This window comes from Tyto alba, unplaced genomic scaffold, assembly GCF_018691265.1.
Source record: "Tyto alba isolate M040663 unplaced genomic scaffold, T.alba_DEE_v4.0 Super-Scaffold_18, whole genome shotgun sequence".
Taxonomy (NCBI): Eukaryota; Metazoa; Chordata; class Aves; order Strigiformes; family Tytonidae; genus Tyto; species Tyto alba.
This window is the reverse complement of record NW_024881280.1, coordinates 9,930,499-9,952,630: the sequence shown is the minus strand read 5'-3', so window position 1 is coordinate 9,952,630 and position 22,132 is coordinate 9,930,499. Positions and strand designations below refer to the sequence as shown.

The 22,132-nt window shown below is 39.6% G+C and overlaps 1 protein-coding gene across 16 annotated transcripts in view; it reads right to left on the bottom strand.

Moving 5' to 3' along the window:
- Positions 1-22,132, bottom strand: part of DPF3 (double PHD fingers 3) — a 202,302-nt gene that overhangs the window by 58,704 nt on the left and 121,466 nt on the right. For 11 of the 16 annotated variants that reach the window (XR_004405963.2, XR_006165130.1, XR_004405964.2 and 8 more), the window contains 5 exons: positions 18,547-18,674; positions 14,596-14,691; positions 13,521-13,559; positions 9,841-9,919; positions 9,472-9,513 (listed from right to left, as the gene is read on the bottom strand). Coding sequence is in view for 11 of the 16 variants with exons in the window: in XM_032984738.2 (XP_032840629.1) it covers positions 9,472-9,513; positions 9,841-9,919; positions 13,521-13,559; positions 14,596-14,691; positions 18,547-18,674 (384 nt within the window). In the remaining 5 variants the exon portion in view is untranslated. The remainder of the gene's footprint in view (positions 1-9,471; positions 9,514-9,840; positions 9,920-13,520; positions 13,560-14,595; positions 14,692-18,546; positions 18,675-22,132) is intronic. The other 5 variants (XR_004405966.2, XM_032984734.2, XR_004405967.2 and 2 more) reach the window with 3 other exon arrangements.

Below are 22,132 nucleotides of genomic sequence, written 5' to 3'. Positions count from 1 at the left end.
CTTATAAGAAACGTGTAAAACAACCTCATGATATGAATAAGATGAGCGATCCAGAACATTAGATACTTTTATCCCAGTTTTCCCCATTCTGCAAGGTGATGATCTCACAGCCATCATAAGAGGACAGAAGCTTTTTCCAAATGTAATGCGTCCTTAGCCAGTTTTCTTAAGACTTTGAATGCCCTTGAATTAGAAATGAGAAATCCTGCAGGATGGAGGGGGGAAAGCTGGGGAGAAATAAAATGCCCAGATACATATGCACATCTATTCTTTGAAGCATCTGCCCTCATTTCATATGTAAACCTAATTCTATTGCCAGACATTTTGAACAAGTAGACTGTTGTTAGATGCATGCTCTCCACAAAAAAAGTCAGTTCAGTCTCCCTTCTTCTAGTACCATCCATGTATTCTAATGCATTCTGGAGAGGGAAACTCCTCCTCCTCTGTGGTCCTACAGAGCAAAGGACAAGCAGTGGAAGAGATGCTGACTGAGTCGAACAACAAGATATCCACAGTTCTGTATGACTTTGTCTCCACTTTTTCAATAGTGGAAAAAGTGTAACACAAAAGTAATCATGAAAACAGAGAGAGCTACAAAATAATTACTGTTTAAATTATTTCCAAAAGGCAACCACCTCTAATCACACAAATACTACAGTATTTCTTAGAATGGAGAGATTTACATTTCTGGCAGATTATTTGAGTATCATACTAAGTATCCTACTCTATCCCCCTTATCTGTGTGCATTTGAAGATGAAAGTTAAAAAAAATTCTTCTGGTATGAATTACTGATACTGCACAAAAACTTCCCTCTACTTCAATTATTTTCAGAGCACTACCAGGTGATCAGTTCTGTACCAACGAAGGAGGAGGCACTTGGAGTTAACAGAGCTGTGATACATATTATCCAACTCTATCTTGCTCTTATATAGCTTGATCCTGCATTAATGCTAACCTAACTGCAAAATGAGATAAGCTCTAAAACCCTGTCCCATTTACCTATTAGTGGGAGTTTAAAATTTCGAAACAAAAATATTTCTAGAAATTCTACCAGACTTCATTTAATTCAGCTCTACCTGAAAACATACCCACAATTCTAACTCTACCGTTGTTACCTTACAAAAGCACCATGTCCCTGAATATAGGTCTCATGAGACTTTTCCCCTCAAAGCACAAAAGGAAACTTGCACTCCCTGCAGGAAGTCCCCAGGCTGCGGCCTTGCCTCCATTCCCTACAGGATCCTGCAGGGATTTTAGCTGTGGAGTTTAGGATGGCATAGGAAACTGGATGGGTCTGCAGACTTGCCCTTCTCCAGCAAAAAAGTATCAGCTCACCAAGAAAATACAAGCTGAGGCAGTAGTAATTCTGCAGCTGAGCCTTTCCCCACTGCCAAAACTCTTTCAGATGGCCTTCAAGGGTGGCAGCAAGCTGAGACATGCCTACCTAAAAAGGAATTTGGAGGACTTCACAACCAGAGCTGGGGCAAAAGAGTTCTGTTTACACAGTCCCAGCAGATCCTTTGTAGGACCAAAGATTTGCATCTTCCAGTAGCTTTTTTTCTTGATGTCTAGACTTTTCCACCTTTCATGTTCTGTCATTGAAAAAGTCCAAAGCAATGCCATGAGTTGAAACTGCAGAGATTTCCCATCCCCCAAGCAAATTAGACTTTTGTAGGGGGAAAAGGGTATCATGATATTAGTCAGGCAAAAGAACCATTGGCTTCAGTGAGATTTTGCTAGAATAAAAGCTAAGTCAGAACTTCATGGTTTCTCCAACAGATTGAATCTTCCTGAATTCACTCTAATCTCTTATTTTCCAGACAGAGCACATTTTATTAATCTACCATATCACTGTGCTAAGAAGTAGTTTCTATAAAAGGGCGATCATTAATAAACACTTAGCTCTTATATAACTCTTCCCACTGCAAGACTGGCTTTTCAAACACTAATTAATCTTCCTCCACATTCCTGAGTGGGAAATACTATTCTCATTTCACTTCTGAAAAAAGAGAACCACAGAGGGGTTAAGTGACTTGCCCACACAGCGATCTTTTGTCATTACCAGGACCAGAATTCATGAGTTCCAGCATCCAGACCAATGCTTACACCACATCTTTCTCATTCTCCGAGCTGACAAACGCATAATGAGAACTGGTTCTCCCAGTCTGAAATGTATGCTGCTGATTATTTCTTAACACTATGCAGCTCACACACAGTAAGTGAGAATATGCCTTTCATAAACTTTGCTGGGTGGCCTTGCCTTTTTTGCAGCAGTTTTGACTCACTTAATCTTTAATTTTCCTTGCTGGATAGGCTCATCATCCTTGCATGTGGTAGATTTCATTCTGAATCTCAACACTGGGAAGTTGACTTGATCTTTAATTACGTAGCCAAGCCCAATGAAAACAGCAGGAGTTTGTAGAACGTAACCCACTCCAATTCATCCTGCATTCAAAGGATATATTTTTGCTATAACCTGATGTGAATGCCATCTTAGGAACAAACTGGTTAAGTAAGCGGTAATACTGTAGTGCAGATCAAACGCCACAAATGGGGAAGAGAGAGAGATTTTATTAGGCCATCCGACACTCTCCTATGATGAACCTTACTTTCCTTCCAATTTGAAGACTGAAATGAAGACGTTACACAACTGCGTTATGGGGGAAAAACATAATCTGCAGACAGTTTAATCACAAGCATAGAGTGTTTCATAAAAGAGAGCTCTGTTCTAAGTTCTGGCCTGTAACAGCCTGCAACTCTTTGGATAAGCAAATTCTCACTCTGTTTGTGTTTCTCAATGGGTAAAATTAATATAAAATACTTCCTCTGCTTTAAAAGGGGATTTGAAATCTATGACTTAAAAGACTTCCTCATCAAATTTTTAATGGCTATGTTGCTGTCATTTTGAAATTGTTACGCATTTGGTCCTTGGCAGTCTGTGAGCTATGTTCCAGCCAGCTCTCCACATACATTTTGCACAATCTGTCACCAATATGAGACAGAAGGAAACAATTCATGTTTTTAGTGGAAGCAGGAAATTGGGGGAGTACATGATTGGTGGGGGTTTTTTGTCACTGGATTTTGCCCCCCTCCATTGTCTTTTTTTGCTTTTTTTCTTTTGCCTCCTGTTCTTTCTTCTCAGCTGGGCTCTGTCAAATGCTAAATCTTAAGTTAATTGCTGGCAGGCAGTCATTCCTCAAAGTTATCTTCCTGTCCCACCATTCTCTCCACTCCAAAAAAAACATTCCTTGTTTTGCGCTGGTTTGGTAATATAATCTCCCTGGTACTGTTATGTCCACACTCTAGCACATCTAGAGATCTCAAACGCTAACAGTGTATTCTGACCTCCACTGATGGAAAGGCATTATGTTTGTCCCTCTTTGATCAGTACTGTCATGCTATACACTTCTAATATTACAGCAGCTATTTAGTAACCCATTCCCTAAGGGATTTTCTGTAGGTAGTAAATAGTCCTTGTTTTAGTGCCCCCAGAGGACAAGTCCCAGAATCTACCTGCTGTATTAAGATCACAGGAACACTGAACTCCAGCACAAAACATGCACAGGTCAACAATATATATGTCCACATTTCAATAAATTAATTTCTAGCAGGAACAAAGGAGAAAACAGGAAGCTTATATGAGTAGGAAACGTTCAACTATCGGAGCCAACTCTATTCCCCTCCTACCACGTGCTCTACTCCAGACCTGTGCTATTCGGTATTTAAAAAAAAAAAAAAAAAATTTAAAAATGTCTTTGCCTCTCTAATCTTGGCTTTTTTACCAATAAAGTAGTCAATGAATGCCAAGTATGGCAGCTATGGTAGGAGAGTTGTTTGTTGGGCTCATCTGAACAATCATTTGTTCTAGATCTTATTGCTTATTAACTACTTAGGGATTCACTAGAAAGGATAATACCAGATGATGATTTAGGGCTTAAACTGCTAATAGTTTAAAGGGAAGCTGAAGTCATGATGGAGATTTATGAGAAGCATGTAAAAACATAATGCTATAATCAAAGCATTTTCAAATTAGCCTGTCATTGTGGTATTTAACCTAAGGTCTGTCCTAAAAAGCAGCAGTTAGTAGTGCTGGATTCATTCACATTATCTGTAAGAATTAAGACAACAGATTAAGTCTCAAAGAACTAGTAAAAATCAAGATAAATAATGATTTATCTTGTAAGTCTTTTGTATTCCAGCAATCCTTCCAGAGAATCAATGAGATATTTATTAAAATGAGTATGACAGGATCAGGTCCATTTCAAGGAGATGAGAAAGAAGGCAGAGGCAGATGAAGTTAGTAAGGTAATTACTAGAGCTGTCACTTTGTGAACATATACAATAAAATAGTTCCTAAAGAATAGGCCTCAAGGAATTGCATTTGGCAAGTCATGATAGAACAATATAACATTTAACTGGGATTTTCTAAGGAAACTAAAAGAGGCATCCTTGGTACTCACTGAAACTCAGTGGAATCTGTTAATCTTAAATCAATTTAAACTACCTGAAGACTCCAACCTTTTGTTGGCAGAATTTACAATATGTTTAGTGGACAAAGGGAATAGGGAAGAAAAAAATTAACCTCAAAATCATGACATTTCATTGCCCTGCTGGATGATGAACTTACAGAAAAAAACAGGAGGATGTTTCAAGCTATAATGACTTGGATATGGGGTCAAGCATTTTTAAAAACAAAACCATGTTCTGAATAATTATTAGTAGTTCAAAGTCAAGTTCAAAGTGCCTGCTTAGAGACCAAGCCTCATATGATCTGTAGGCACAATACAAGCAGACAGGCACTTAGTCTGTCTGTTTGTATTGTGGGATATTCAGGGAAAACAGTTTAGGAGCCTACCTCCAGTTAAAATTAGTCAGAATTAGAAGCCTAATTGTTTTGCAGACTTCACAAGGCACCTTCCTGCATCTTCAAGCACCCAAAAGAGTCTATTTTGGGCACAATGCTCACCTCTGGTTTTATCATTAATTCTGAAGGTAGAATGGAGAGTGAAAGAATCAAACATGCAGAGAACTGACTGTGGGTGGAAATATTGGAATAATAATAAAAATATATCATATGAGCTTCATTAATCAAATAATTATTTCAAACAGAAACATAATTAGTAAATATGACATCTAGTATAAACAAATAAAACACAATATAAACAGGACAAAGCAATATAATGAGGAAACTAAAGATAACAGATAATCTGCCTGAGTAGAAACAGGCTGAACAGCGAAGGAACAAGAAGCTACAGCAAATGATTTATTAAATATGAACTCACATGGTGGACAAGGATAAAAACTCCTTTGCCACTGAAACATGACACAGCACCGGAGAGAAGCATCTTGCACTGGAAAAGGGTTTGCTAAACAACCTATCTGGTCAGCCATATCTGTACCTCTCATACATACATAACAGAGCAAGTTGCATAAATCCCAGTTTTGTAAGTAAATGTAAGTTACATGTAACCATATCAACCACTCATCTTCTGAACTAATTCTATCCTCAGAACTGCACATTCAACTTAGTTCTGGCCACCACTACTTAAATAAAACCCTTTGGAGACTTCTCAGAGAAAGAAAACGAGCTTAGTAAAGAGCTGAAGAAAACACAGATGAAAGAAGCCCCAGTAACTGTTTACAGACATAGAAAGAAGACATTGTTATCCACTAAGAACAGAGCAAGAGCTGCTGTTCTTAGACTGCAGCAGATAAAATTCAGGTTAAATAACTAGAGAAACCTGAAAATTAAGTTTTTGACAAAAGAATCAGCATCTACAAAACACTATAGGATCAGTGTCTCTGGGCACATGCAAGGTTGCATTAGTCACTGATCCATCAGAGATCATAGGAAGGTTTGAGTCAATTCTCATTTTGCACAAGGAATGGATCTGAATACGTATCTCAGCCTCGGAGGGACTATGAATAAAGGATACAATAAAAACATACGTTGTTATGCTAAAATAGCAGTTTATACTGGAATAATACTAAAAGAAGACAAGGACATATTGGTAAAAGGAAAACAAAGAAACAACTCCTTTTAGAGATGGGCAAGGGAAATCTTCCATAGATAGAGGGACAGAAAACAAAGATGGAATTATATACATAGGTAAGTCTCCATGGGAAGATGAGAATGAAAGCAGACAAATGAGGATGGACAGCAGGAAAGTTAATAACTTGCAGGGATTCAGCACAAACTAACTGCTCTGCCGAAAGGAAGAATATATATCTGGAGTCATAAAGCTCAGGTGCTACAACTGTTTGCAACTTTTAAACAAGAATACAAGTTTCGAGATAAAATTTCAGAGAAGCCCTTTTCTTTTTCTTCTTTTTTCTTTTTTTTTTTTTTTCCCTAATAGTAAACAATATATAATAAACAATACAGAAATAGAAGAAATATTTTTAAGATGACTGCTGTGGTAGAACTGATGGTTCCCCAGTTGATCATCTGACAACGACATGACATCAATTCTTATTACATACATAGGTATTCATACATTCATTCACTCTGTTCCTCCTTTAAAAATCACATGCCCAGTTTATCATGAACAGCTGTGGTGGCATATCTTCCACTTCTCTTGCTTGACATCAGAGGCTTTGCTTTGCTCCTCAAGCCCTACTTTTCCCTACGCTTTAAGGCACCTGCTCTACCTCCTAGGCAGGTACTCAAGCCATGTCTGGATCTGCTCTCGTACAGCAGCTGACCCATTCGGCTACGTCACCATTTCCAGCCTATACCCACCCCACACCAGGCTGCCCTGCCACTTTCACTATTCAAGTGTTTATCCCAAGGGAGCTCAAGGCACAGCACTATCCGATGCAACTGGTTGAATATCTGACCAACTAGTTTTCCACTTGCTGATTTGATGAAACAAGGCATTTCATGATTATGTGAGCAATTTTATCAATGCTCTGAATAGTCAAACATTTTATTCTGAACTTCTGATACAGTATAGGCTCAATAAAATCAGCTGAAGTATTTCAGAATATTTAATTCCATGAAACAAGCAACCAACCACTTTTTCTTAAAAACATAGGATGACAAAACGTTTTGAACTTTGAAAACCTTCCTCCATATAGAAATTCTACTTTTCCAGTCAGATTTTAATATTGGGACTAAGTTTAACACTGGTATATAGCTGAATGTCTCTTCCAAAAAAGGCAGCCTTTTCAGAAGTAACATTGCTATCTTCCAACATAAAGGGCAGTGTCAGTTGGGTACTGCTCTTGCATCATATTAGTGACACACAGACTAGTTTTTCCCATAATCTTTTTATTACTGATGAAACCTGGTGATATATTCTTGTTTCCCATAAATATGTACATGTAACTATGAAAAAAGAACAGAGTAGTTCTTCACTACAAATCATTTTTTGTGCCCATGCAGTTAAATAGGAAAATTAATTTGGTTTAGAGATGTTCATGCTTTCTTCTTTGTGGTCGCTTTCCAAACTTAAATATCAGAACACTAGCAGAAGCAGCAACCTGGAGGTAAATTAAATAATATACAGAGAAAATAGAGTCAACCCCTTAAGGTAATTATTTATACCAATAATGTGATTGTGGGAATCATGTTTTCCCAAATAGGAAACAGATTCACTATTTTTGACCTGAATGTTTCCATGTAAAATAAAACTATCTGCCCAAAACATCTGCACATGGAGTATCACAAACTAATTTCTAACCTACCATGATTAGATTGAGATTTATCTATAAAAATATTCAGCAAGCGATTTCAAAGAAAAAATCAATTCTAGAAATCCACACAAGCAGGGAGGAGGCCTCAACTTAAACCAATTATCCACAATTAATTGCATGTAATATTTCTACAGAAAGTTAACAAGGACAGAATATTACTTCAGGATGATGGGATTATGATTGAGACAGTTCTTTCCTTCTGGTTCACAGTCAGGTAAAACAGTTCTGCTACCACATAACCCTCTGCTTAGCTATCTACAAAGGAAAAGGAGAAGTCACTGCGTAAAGTCTGGATTCCAAAACTCCTTATGACTCACTCTTTAACTATAAGGTTTTTTTAAATGAAGGTATCAGCCAAATGAAATAGGAAAGTTTATATTTCCAAAACCAAAGAGGAAATTTATGCTCCAAAATGTAAGCCAAGGCAAAATTCCATCAGTACAACAATGTACCAGAGCCTTGACTTCAGCCCAGATTTCTGCTGCCTGCTTTGATATCTTAGTTGTGCAAATCACTACTATGCACATTGTGAGTTCTATGTAAGATCCAAAAGCAAAGCATTATAAGACAATAAAGAGTCATTAGGTTCAAAATTACTACAACTGACAAGTGTCCTTGGATTTAGAAGGATGTTCCAGAAAAGAGATAAAGACACTTATGCATATACCAGCAGAGGAAAACTGTGGATTTCAGCAAAATACATACTGGGCTCCCAGAGAAGTCTTAGAAGACACATTTTAGTTCTTCCAACATACAAGGACAGCTATTTAACCACAGCAGAAATGTCTTGACTCTTCCTGTCCTAAAGAGCTCTTCCTCCTTGATCATGTGTTCAGACACTCCTATCCATGTGCAAGTCTTTCCACTTCTACTCATTGCCCTTAGAATATTCACCTTGCTGAAGAAAAATACCCAACATGTCCATCACTGTACTGTGCAGAGTCACCTGGTCTCACCAAAAAAGAATATGACTTGATCACATGGAATATAGTTCTTATTTACCGTGAATGCTCCTTATTTCTTTATGTTTCTAAAAATAAGCAGGAAATGCCTCCATAGATTCACATAGTAACAGTTTGTCTTTTAAGGTTAGTAATGTTGCAAGATAGGTAAATAGTAGAGAAAGGGAGATTCTAATTGTCCTTAAAACCACTAAAACATTTTTGGATCAGGGAAGCGAAGACCACCTGCTATTCTCCTACTTCTATTAACTCTTCTTAGCTTATTATCTTATAGGATAGAAGGCACCCAGTAGCACAAATTATTATTGCATGTACACTCTACAGTAAGTCTTAAGGTGGAAGACCTCAAAAGCATGTGGGTAAGATAAGTGCCCTTCACAGAAATGGCACAGTGAAGCAAAAAAGAGTATCAAAAGAAGAAGGAAAGCACCAAGGATTAGACCATAAAAAAAAATATATCGTGCATCAAATATTGGACTCCTTCCTCATACTAGGACTCTGGTTTCCTTCTTCAGTTTGGGCATTGGGTTCTGGTATAATTTTTCAGCTGGGGCAATGCCTTACTTCACCTGCAGTCGTATTGCGAGATGTCAAACAGCATGGCCATGTTCAAAGGGAATATGTATCAAAACAAAGCATTCCAGCAGTGTTTGTTTCTTAGGAGGGTTCAGCTCCTGAAGATGCCACAAGAGTATTTTCTGAGTGAGGGATGAGAATAAGACCTTCAAAATTTAGCCCAGTGAGATTTTAAAAGGATTGAAGGAAAGAGAATCACCAAATATATGAAGAGATACAACAAGGGTGAAGTACCTTTGTCGGAGATTTTTGAGTTATGCTTTTGTTTGTAACTATCTGAAACAGAGAAAGAAATAGAGGGTGAATCTTACATGGGGGAAAGGAAGACAAAAGGCAGAGAAGCCAGAAAAAGACAAGGAGAAAGAGAAAGAAAATATAAGAGATGATTTATTATAGGGCAAAGGGAAGTGGAGTCTTGCCGAGGACTTAATTTTGTTTCCTTCATGCAAAAACACCAAGAGCAGCAGCAGCAGCAGCAGGTGGCAAACATGCAAGTCAGAGAGCAGCCGAATATTTTGCTGGAAGGAAAAAGATGAAGCCCTGAGTGCACCGAGCTGGTAGGACCAGGCTGGAAGCAGAATCAGCTGTCTAGGTGCTACTTACTGTCACAAACATAGGGTTTGTCATGATCATCCTGGGAGGCAGCATCATTCCGTCTCCTGCCACCTCCAGATCCCCGAGCCTGCAAGGACAAAAGGAATGTTAACATTATTCCATCACCTCTCAGGTCTCCTTGTGCCCCTCACCCTCCTATGAAAAATGTGCAATATAAACTAAACAAATCCTCAGCTTCCATACAGGTTTGTCAAGGGTGGGCTTGACCCTTTATCTCCTAAAATATGCACTATGTTAATGGACCTTGTAATGCAGTGGAGATAACCCAAACTGTTCATCCACAGCAGTAGGTCACTGCCAGCACATATTCAGTCGAGTATCATCACACATTCATTTCTGAAGATGTTCAAATACCTTGCTTAACTGAATATGAATGAATGAATAGATGAACAGGTGTTAGAGGATAAATACAACCATTAAAATCGGCCAGAAAACAGGCCCCAAATAAAACAGAGGTGAAATTATTTCCTTTAATATTTTCAAAGGGGGGGTTGTTTGTTTTGTTTTGTTTTCTAGCTGAAAAGCAATGTTTTGAAATGGCCTTCTAGGACAAAGATACCACGGGTAATTAGAAAATGGAGCTTTGGTCAGTTAGTGGAAAAGATTAGGTAACGTGGCTACCTGCAATAACAGAGAACGGGAATTGCCCAGAAAGGTCTCTCCGTAGTTCTGTGTTCCTACGACGTACCAAGTTGGCAGCCCTGGAAACTGAAAAGCTCTGTTTCTCCACAGCACAGACTGCTCTGTCCTGAGCTCCAGGGGTAAGAGTGGAATTCATCATCAAAGCTACTTGGTCCTGACCATTCTCAGCTGAGATGCCAACAAGAGGACAGCTCATATCTGTCCAATGGTGGAGGTTGTGATGTGGAACTGGGAACGGAGCCAAGGCCTTCAATTCTTTCACATTCACTAATGTACAGTATGTAGATGACAATAATTTTAGACTTGATCCTTATTTGAGGAAGTGATCTGCTGGTGGATGGCTAGACAGCCCTTTATTAATTATGCCAGCTACTCTATTCCTGGGTAGAAGCAACAAAACTGTTTCTGTGGCTCCTCTTATTAAACTGTTGATGTTTCTCACACTGGACAAGGCTGCCTGACTCAAATCCTTCGAGATTTTGCATGTGAAAATAAGAAAGGGACAGAGCTTTGTCAAGTAAAGCTGGAGAAGATGTAGAAATTCTGAGAATATTACTACCCCAGACACAAAGAGGGTCATAGGAGCTCTGTCCCTCTTCTATGGATTTGGGACTGAACTAGCACTATTTGAGCTGCATTCCATCGGACATCTAAAGACAAGGAACAGTTTTACAGTGGCCTGCCAAAGTCTGTCAAAATGGGGATTTATAAAAGCTTCACATATTATTTCCCTGGGATTGCCCAGGTCTAACTCTTAACACAGTCCTGAAGGAGACACATGGATTTGCAGCTGTCTGGATGGGGTAAATACTGTTAGGTGTGACAAGTATAGCTCTGTCTTCTGCAAAGACCTCTGTGCAGATCAGCATGCACGTGCAGAGTGAGATTTGTAAGGGTGAACTGAAAAGCAGTTTCACCCTGGAAAAGGCCCCAGCAACAATTGTTTGGTGGAAGCTACTTTACTGACCATATCACATAAAATCATCTTACTAGTCTGTGTTATTTTCTCTCTGACTGCCAGCTCTGTAAACCCCCTCTGGGCTATGAAATCAATCCCAGGCTTGTTCTTTTCTTCCCTGACTACTGCAAAATGTGCTGCAAGCTGCATTTCAGTCCATGGCAGTTCCTATACAACCCTCAGCTGATCAGAGAGTCTTCATAAAGACAAGTGATTGGCCCTTAATATATATTCCTGCTTGTACCTGGATCAGGATCTAATTTCCCTATCCTACCAGCTGCATTGGCTTTTCAGGGCTGTGAAAAAGCTGTAAAGTCTTGTTTTTGTCACTAGTCAGTAGGTCTGACTCTGTTTACACACTGAGAATGGATCTGTTGAGTAAGAAGGTACTATTTTTACATAGGAATCTTTCAGAATAGGATGGCAATTTAAGGTCTGTTGCTCAGAGTTTCACTAGTCTTCAAGCCAGCTGTTTCCCTTCAAATTGTTCTCTACAGAAACACAAGGGTACAGCATTCATGTCATGACCACACGTCAGATATACTTTTTCATGCACTGAACACACACGGGGAGATTTTTCAAGTCAATGACTTTCAATGGGACTTGGGTTCCGAAATGTCTTTAGTGCCTTTGAAATTGTCCCATGGGATATCCAGCTGATGAGCAGACAATCTGTACAGGTGCAGCTGCATTCCTCTCATATCTCCTAGCAAACTATCCTTCCCAGCTCCTAACACATTCTCCCTGCCCAGCAAAGATACTAAAAAGCTCCTTCCGTAAATCCATCTCTTCGGCCTTCACTGTCCTTCCTAACGCTCCCACAATTTCAGGGCTAGCCTTGAGGGGATAGCAAACTGAGCAGCTGCCCCAGAGGCACTAAATTGAGTGCCCTACACTTGCTGTCGGCACTCCAGTCTGTTGAATTCAGTCATCCATGACTGCCTTCATTCCCCTGATGGGATGCAGCAAAGACTATGAGACTTGACACGTGAGGCCTGGAAGCCATGGCACAGCAGCCTTGAAGCTGCCCTGAAGCAGCCAGAGAGCGTGGCCAGAGGGACAGATGGAGAGTCCGGGATTAGAAATAAAATCATGCTGTAGGGAAAGGAAGGGGCATGTGCAATTTGGAAAGTCCAGAGCAGTAATTCTGTCGCGTTAATCCTGCATTGATGCTGTCAGCCCTTCTCACTCCTTCTCTGAATCCCCAAAGGCCACACTCTGCAGGATCTAGTTTCCTAGGCATGTCCTCCCCTCCTCTTCTGCCCTCTAAAAATACCCTAATCAACTCCTTCCCAGAAACAAAGTGCTGCCCAGGTTTCATGTCCCATAATTTCAAATCCCTCACCTCAATTCCCTACACTGGGTCAGGCTTACATTAGAAAAGAATGGCAAAACACTCGTGACCAGACGCAATTTGGGCTTACCAGTTTTCAACAGCTAGAGAATCTGGCCCTAATTTTGAAATCCTAATTTATACCACATTTTGCTTTGGTTATCGATGCCATCAAATAAAAACGAAAATTGCTCAAAGTATTTGGCACTCTTTAGACTTCCCTTTTTTTGCACTGAATGAAGCCAGGGCACTAGCAGAGCAGGAGTTAGTTGCAAGAAAAAGGCAAGAGACCCTGCTGCTCCTGTACTTAATAGGGGGCCGGTTGTAGGGCAGAAAATAGAGACATAAATTTATGCTTCAAAATGAATGGGACATCTAGTACCCTCTAACTCCTTTCCCTACAGTAGCAGAGAAAAAGTAATAGAGTAATTCTGAAACAGTTTCCTGAACAGGGGGTAAAACTTTGCACTTAACAGTAACTTCAGGACTTTGTTTGTGTAGGCCTGGGATATATGAATACAGCAATTTCCCTTCTCCTGAGCAGTATATCTCCATTAGCTATTCATTCAATTTCGCTCACCCTAGCCAGCATGTGCAATTTATGTGAGAGCAACTTATTAGAAAAGAGTTGTTAGCCTGGAATATTAGTTGATCGCTCCAGTCAAGCTTGTGTGCATGTATCGATTCTAACGCCTGGTTTTGGTTACTGGTTCATACAAATTTTCTGAAACTTACATTTTTCTGGAAAATTTTTTTCCAGGTGGGGGTCTTTGGCTAAGAAAGAAAGAAAGAAAGAAACTGGTTCAGGTGATTTTGAGAATAAGGAAGGTGAAATATATACTTATCCAATTATTAAAGTGCTTTGATCTTATATTAAAGGACTTAAGCTCCAAAATAAAGAGGAGCAGAAAACTGAAACAACACAACAACAGGAGAAACCAAAAGAGAGGGTCTGATGCATAAGTACATTGCAAGTATTCAATGTGGTTTCATGTCTCTCTCTTATTCAAAAGCTATTATATCCTGCTTATTTGGCCTAAAATGTAGCTGCTCTTGCTTAATTCCTACAAACACATCAAAAGGTACTTCTAGAGCTCCTGTGCCCCTGCAGCATCCGCTGGAGCCAAAGAGAGATGAAAATGCTTGAAACTGCTGAGAATTGTGTTCATGTTTATTTAGATGCCTAGCTTACGGGGCCACAATTGAAAATGTTGATTCTAAGTTTTAAAATGTTGGTCGCATTACTTAACTGGTACCCTGCTGAAATTGTGAAAAGACATCTTAGGTAAGAGAAGGGACACAGACTCCCCTGAGGATAAAATATTGCCCATTTTAAGCAAATAGAAGATTTGCCATGGGCTCAAGAGGGACAGTGTCAGCCACAAAGTGCTACCTTGGAGAAAGCTGCAAAATGTATTAACACAGTTCAAGTTACTTTTATTAATTATTTTTTTTGGCTGTCATGACCGGGTTTGTTGCTTTTCTGTAATTTGTAAATATTTTAAAGTAAGCACATTGTAATAGCAGGATGTCATCATAATTATTACAGTTTACATTGCAATTGTAAATACAACTCTATAATAAATTTACCCCAACTTTTACTCTCAAAATAGTCTTTTTTCTTGGTAATTCACAAAAATAAACTGAAAAAATACTGAAAATCTTTGACCATATGACTAAAAATTACCTATGTTACCATTATCATGCATCCATGGATATACACTTTGCATATACAATGCATGTGACAAATATACACTAGAAAGCAGAGGTTTGCTTCCTTCCTTTCCATTCCAGTAAACTCTCCACCTACCCGTCCTCTAGGCCTGTTCTTTCGTTTTGGAATATCTTCTTCCAAATCCTCTTCCTCATTAACTTCATCTGCATTTTCATCATTTTCTAAAACCCTCTGTGGTTGAACAATAAACAGGAATGGTTAGAAGAAAAGATGACACATACAACCAACTGCTGCTCTTTACCACAGAGACTGCAGGTTATTAAATTACAGTTGATTAACGATATAATGCCAAATCAGATCCCAGAACCCCTACTTCTTTCCACTAAAGCAAAATTTGCTTTCCCTTCCACCCTCAGTTCCCCAGGGAGTTCTTATTAAAAAACACCACTGATATCAGTCAACTACAAAAAAAAGCATCCTAAGAAATAACAGTGGCACCACTGAGCACCGATATCCCAAGACAACACAAGTATTAGTATGCATAACTGCAGGCCCTGTCTGGGAAATTGTTTGCATGATTTTTTTAATTTGGTTTCTTGCACCTGAAATTGTTTTGTTTTCCTCTTATGTTGAAAATGCACTTCACGATAAAAATCAGTGGTTTTCTCCTTGGCAGCTCACAATTTTCTTTGTTTAGCAAAAATAGAGAAAATTCCTCCATATATTCCAGTGTGTTTAGTGGTTACAGAAAGTAACATCTTTCAGGGCTTACACCACAGGTACGACTCTAATCTGGAAACAGGGGTGTCGCTGCATGAGAATGCTGAGGAAGTAGAGGTCTCATTGAAGTTAATAGGAACAACAGCAATAGTTCCTTCAATTAATTATTCAATAGGAACAATAATTCATCATCTCACATAACTCTGAGATGCCCAGGCCAGAGAATTTCAATCCTTTTATCTTGATCTTTTGAAATGTAACCCCTGTAGAATCATACACAGGCTGGCTACCCTGAGAACATGCGTAAGTTGGAGATCAGACGGACAAAGGCAAGACAAACCATCATACCACCAATGTGGAAAGAACTCCCGCTGAAATCCCCTCAACCCTTGGCATGTGTGCTAGACATTCAGAAATCAGCCCCAGCCACTCCTGCCATTCATGGTGTGGTGCCATTTCATAAGGGACTAATTTGGAATCACTGACTCATCTTTGCCATGCCACCATTCATTTAAATTACAACATGCAGCCATGATGCAGATTCAAATCAGGGACGTTAAACTGATGGGGAGATTTTTCAGTCTTACTATATTTGACCCTTCCCTATAATTTCTATTTAAGAGCTATCTGAGAGCCAGCAGAGGGAGAACAGGAGCAAATCACAGTTGGTTTCTCTCCTCCCTACAAACCTCAAGCACCAAATTCTGAATTTGTGGGAAAGAACATGACAGAAATTTTACTTGTAAAAAAGCCTGTATTTGGAAGACCAACTATATAAGTTTATTCTTATTTTATCAGCTAAGTTTTTAAGACTAATATTGGACAACGTCCCTTTTAAGAAGTACATACAACTTTTAGAACATGGTAGAGGATCAAGTCTTCATATGGTTTCTGCTCCTTTTATTTTTAAATCTCAGGAGGCTATTAATGACGTCAGACCATCATGAAATACAATTTCACATAATACTAGAGTACTAAATACTAGAGGGTGTAAAAATTAAGCAAGTTCCAGTTCCATATACATAAAATGTATCTTCAAAATTCATGGAATTGCATACATTAATTGACTTCATCTTAAGAAACTGAAGCACTTGGAAAATGTTGTACATGAGGAGACTAGTGATATGTAAGAAAATAAGCAAACTTACTGATATGAGTTTATATTTTCACATTGCTTCATATCTTACAATATCTCCAAAAAAAGAGAAGGCTGTAACCATATCTTATGTGGGAGGGGAAGGAGCTAGTTTACAGCACTAATACTACACAAGAGCAGCTAGGAGAAATACTACAAACCACTTTCTATGTTTAAAATTGCAGCATGAATTTAAGTAACCAAGTGTGAATTTGATGACACTGCCAGTGTAATGACTTTAATCCTTGATAGAAGGGGCATAGCCTTTCTGATGCATCGTCAAAAGACTATTCTAAGCCTTCTCCAGCAAATGATGGAGACACACATTCAATACCAATTTACTGTAGGGCAAAATCCTCATCACTGTTAAATACCAACTGTACAACAGGTCCCAGTGACTGCATCTATTTAGCAGGGGAACCCTTACTCTTTTTAGCAAAGTAACTTTTCTTTCCCTATTCTTTCTAAAACAGTTTCCCAGCTCAGTGCAGCTAAGCTCCAAGTCTTCTCCTGAGGTAAGTATCTGGGACTGAGGAATTACAATTATGTCTATCCCACCTGCTCACTATCACCACCACCGAGGCTGGGCACTTTCAAGTCAAAGCACAGAAGAGCGTGCAAAGGAACAACAGAGAGATTTGCATTTTCTTATTTGTCATACGGATAAAAGGCACTGATTGTGATTTTGATCTGGTACAGTCTAGCTGCCAGGTGCTGACGTACACACTGAAAGCTGGCTACTAGTAAATGCTTCAGCAACCGTTGGTGTACAGACTGAATCCAGATAAGCTGTGCTTCCGTAAGAAACAACAGCAAGACATGCCTTTTGCATCTGTTCTAATGAAACTAGCATCCAGGTGACAGGTCACAGCTACAGCAGTTTAGCTGAAAAATTTTTGCATGTTTTTGCACCCCCTCCCTACTCTGCAATGCCCAGACTTGTGTCAGTTCTATCGCCTCTATAGTCTCTTTCCTCAGACCGCTGCTGGGGATAATTTGGGAGCTCAGGTCACACAGCAACATCCAAAGACACTTGTCGACCTCATAAGGATGCTGCACCATGACTTATTCTGACTTTGGAAGTAGGTATAAATAGAGCTTTAGGGCTCTCAGTTTAATAGACCCAGATACACTACTGAAGGGCCTCATGCCAAACTTTTCCCCACTCTATGAGCATGGGATGCTTCCTCTTTGATGCTGCTCCTTTACCTGTGTAACTGGGAATGTGAGACCTAATTTTGTTGCCCTTACATGTGTGAAATTTCTAGCAAATAGACCAATAGGTCTGAGCTTCAAGTAATATAGATTTGATGCCCATGCTCTTCTGTTTCATTTGGCATGGGGCTGCCCACTCAGATTTTTACTAGTTTTAGGTATAGATGCAACATGTATCTCAGCCAAAATTACCAAGTTTGACACATTGCCAATGTCTCTAACTAAAAATCACTAATAGAGTCATAGCACAGTGCTGTTTTAGCATCACCAAAGATGTGCTGCTGCTCCCCCGGGACAGGCTCGCTTTCCCAGCAATGTAAGATATATTTATAAAGTGACATGCACTTATAAGAACCCTTTATTTTATTAGCTGAATTCCTTCTATGAGACTCACAGATGTGTTTCTACTTTTAATTGTTAAAGGATGAAATGGAATCTTGACAAATAACTTTCAAACCATAATGTGTGAGAAGAGGCAATAATTCTCATACCTGTATCACTAATAATAACTGAGATAAATAAGATTAGAATATGTTTAATTATTTATTTTTCTTGTATACTCCTGAAGGCTTCTCAGTATAAAAAAAAAAAAAAAAACAACAGGCAAGGCAATGGTATTTTTTTGTCTACAGTCAGCAGCTGTGAATCCAAATTCAAATCCATGTCCAAATTCACTTTAAATATGAGGCACTAAAATTCAGTTCATGGTTGGGAACCATCTCTGCTTGTCAGTTTTATATGCAATCATCTCATAGTGCTGCAAAACAAATTCCAACAGAGGAGCTGTGCAGAACACAGCCAAACAACCGAGATCCTTGTGACAGGAGAAGTGTGTGAGATCCTGAGTTCATTTTGAGCATCACAGTGTATGTAGCACAATGGTTTGGTAACATTTTGACAGTAGAATGACATAACTATCAACAGATGCACTGTTCTGCCACAGGACAAAATCTGCTAGGCTTAGAGACAAATGGTAAAATCCAGCCCTGCTGTCAGAGCATGGGGCTCTCCTTTACCTGGATTTCTTGTATAGTGTCTTCCTCTTTAGTGTCTGTTTTTTTCTCTATTCCCTCTCCACGCAGCAAGGCTTCCAGAGTTGTACTTTCTGAGGTGAACCCATCTTTTTTCAGAGGCAGATCAACTTCTGAAAAACAAAACACACTGACTATATTTGTCTCCCCCAGACAGCTAACAAGCAGAAGGACAGACATGACAAGCAGAAGACTGAGAGACTTTCAAGCTTGCTTCTATCTTGAAGGAGAGTTCTTCACGCACTTCTTTTAACTGCTAAGGATCTCCATACAGGATTCATTTCTGTCTTATTGAAAACCTGGCATCTTTTCAATCGCTGTATTTGCTTACAGAAAAAAAAGGCTGGACATATTGTATCAGGAGGGAATAAATGGGGAAAAAAAAGCCTTCTCCTTTATGTAAACTCCCTATGCTTCAAATAAAGAACAAAATCAGGACTTTCTAAGATACTGACAGAACAAATAAGACCTGATCTCCTGAAGTCGAAAAGTAGTTTAATGCAATTTAGCATCTGGCACAGTTTATACAGCATAGCTTCAAGCAGCATTCTCCTACACCAGGGCATGTTCCACATGTGGGGAAGCAGAAAGCTAGTGTGTGGGGCCAATGCTGAGAACTTAAACTGAAAAAAACAAAGGGATGTGTCTTGAATTTTCATGTAATATTGACTAGATTAAATCTTCAGTTTGTTTTAAATGGGCTTACACCAATGAAGAAACGCCAGTCAGCACAGCTCTGAGTGCAGAATCTAGCCCATAAAACAGGATGATCCCCAGTCGCAGCAGGAAGAGCCAAGGGCTGGCTCGGGGGAAGGCCTGGGGCACAGGACTCCAAAGACAGGGTGGGTTTAGGAGGAAGCTTGATGCAACTCACCATACAAGTGAAGGAACAGAGCCTTATTCCCCTTCTGAATGCCGCTTCTAGAGGCAGTGCAGCAGACAGGCAAATACAGCATGTGAATTTTAGCAAGATGTTAAAATACATCTAGGGGAGAATTCAGTTTTCCTTGTAGATCAGATCCTGACCTCTACCCCACTCATGCAGGGGCTCATTCAGAGCAACCCTATGGCAGGGAGACATCCTGAATGTCTCTCTACCTGACAATGCCAGGTATGGATTTCTCAAGTACTCCCTCCCTTCTAAAATTAATTCCTTCCTCTAGTCCAATAGATTTATAAAGTAATAATGTACAGGACTGATGCTCACAAATCAGCATCCAGCATCCTTATTTCACAGCTCTGTCCTCTTCTCATCTGATAGGACTCTGTTGTGTTCCCCAGCCTGCCTGAAGCTTCCTGCCTTTCTATCACCATGAGTTGTAAACTATGCAGGGCAGAAATTCATGTGTTTATAAAGCCCCAAATCACTCTTGTAATCCAAATAATGAATGAACACCTCCACCTGGGACAGTAAAGTATAATCTGTTTCTTGGGGGCAATTGCATCCCAGGAATATGTTTGTTCTATATATGAAAAACTCTAAGCCAGCAAATGATTCAGGGTCCCTGATCAGTGCTTCCACAACATGCTTGCTCAAGTCTTCTGAAGTGAGCATTGCTCAGCCAATAACCACAGAAAATCCAGCAAAAATTCCAGCAAAAGCTATTCTATTCATGGAGGGAAAGGCTGAGTACAAACCATGCAGAAAACCCAAACCACTGGGATTTTCAAAGGAAACTCCCAGGACAACCCACACAATGGGATGGGGTCAACTGTGAATTGATCCCCCTTCTCATCACAAGGAGGTCTATTCAATCAGGCCTCTGTTTTCAAGCATTAAGCTCTGCATACCCACCCCATTATGCCACCTTCCCCAACTTTTCTCCTACTTGAGCTATAGAAAAGACAGAGAAGTCAAGAGAGAATCATACAGATTGAATTTCCCTGTATTAACTCCTAGTACCCCCTCTGGATGCTAAATCCAGACATTTCAATAGAAAGAAGGGATTTTAGACTTGATTTATGTGCAAATCCCAACACTTGAATCTAAAGTCACTAAAGAACCTCCATAATAATCTCTGTCTGTGGGCTTGGCTTGCTTTCAAAGTCCTGTGCTTAGGTGCAAAAGGGCATTTGCTCTGTATTTAGAACCTTGTGGGACTGCAAAACCCACGGGGTCATCATACATTCAGCAAGAAAAGAAGCTTCAAGCAAGCTCAAGGGCATCAGAAACAAACATGTCTTCACTGTGACAAGCTATGCCTGTCTCTGGATACTGATACACTCAGCAAACGAATGCATTAGAAAAGGGAATGAGCAAGGAAGGGGTGAGGGATAAGTAGAACGTATATGAAAGTAAAACTACTCGCTGTTTGTTCCAGAGATATTGAACGTTAAGTCAGAGGGAAAGGTAGGCTTTATGGTCAAAAACCAGCAGATGTATTTAATAGGCATGTTTGTTTTGTGTGGTGCTGCTACCTCCCACCAGCAACACTCCAGGAGACATTTCATCCAAAACTCTCAGAGCGTTTTTTAATTATTAAATATAACATCCCACTGACAAGGCTGTGTGAGGTAATAACTTTATTCCCAGTTTACTGATGGGGCGATTGAGTCACCAAGAAGTTAAGTTAGTGAGCAGGAAATCCAGCGAAAAGAAACTCAGGGCAGCTGCCTCCCATCTGCCCACTAAGCTGACTGCTACTTAATTCCTTCATTCTCATCTCCCCTGGTAGCTTCCAGAAGTCCACTTTCATTCCTAAGTAGGTCTAGAAAGTGGGAAATGGCAGACACTATCTTGTCTGGAATGTAAAGTATAGAAACTTTCAGAGGTCCAAAGACAACCTCTTAGTAATTAATTCAATCTTTGTAATGAACTCAGTACTTCCTTGAAGATGGCCAGTCTGTAAAGGATACAGTAATGAAGACAGGAAATCACGTTTCCAAACCACTTTTTGAATCCTCAGAGATAAAAGTTTTCAAAAATCTAAAAGATAGTTCAGTTAACGTAGAGACATAGTTAAACACTACCAGGGGCCATTAAATTAATTTCACTAAATCCCAAATTTACTCTTTCCTATTTAACTCATCAGAATTTTCCCACAAAAGCTAGAAAAGTATTTTTTTTTTCTCCTATGCCTGTGCCCTAAATAAAATTGAGAAGCCAACTCAGTGCCTGAAACGTAGTTGTCATGTGAAAGATCACAGCTTCCCCCAGACCACAGGAACTGCTGTCTGGAAGCAAGGTGGGGTCCGTCCCACATACTGTCCTGCTTATGAAGGTAACAGCCAGTGTCAGAAACTTCAAACAAGGTTAGAGAGAGACTCTTCTAGGTTTGAGAAATTAAGCCATGACCCCACGCTGGCCACTGTTTGCTTTGATACTTGTTGTGCTATACTATGCAGTCACATCAGATGCTGCAGAAGAAGGTCTGTCAGGAGACAAATGCGAAGAAAATAAGCTACCCTAGTACTGCATTTCATCCTGATCTCTAACAGGCCCCTCCTGAGGGATAAGTGTAGTATCATTGCCAGTTATCCTAAATCTGGCTCTTCTGGAAATACACAGAACAGCCCAGCCCTTTCTGAATTTTGATGCACTTTTGCCCTTGATGTTTTCCCACCTGAGTGA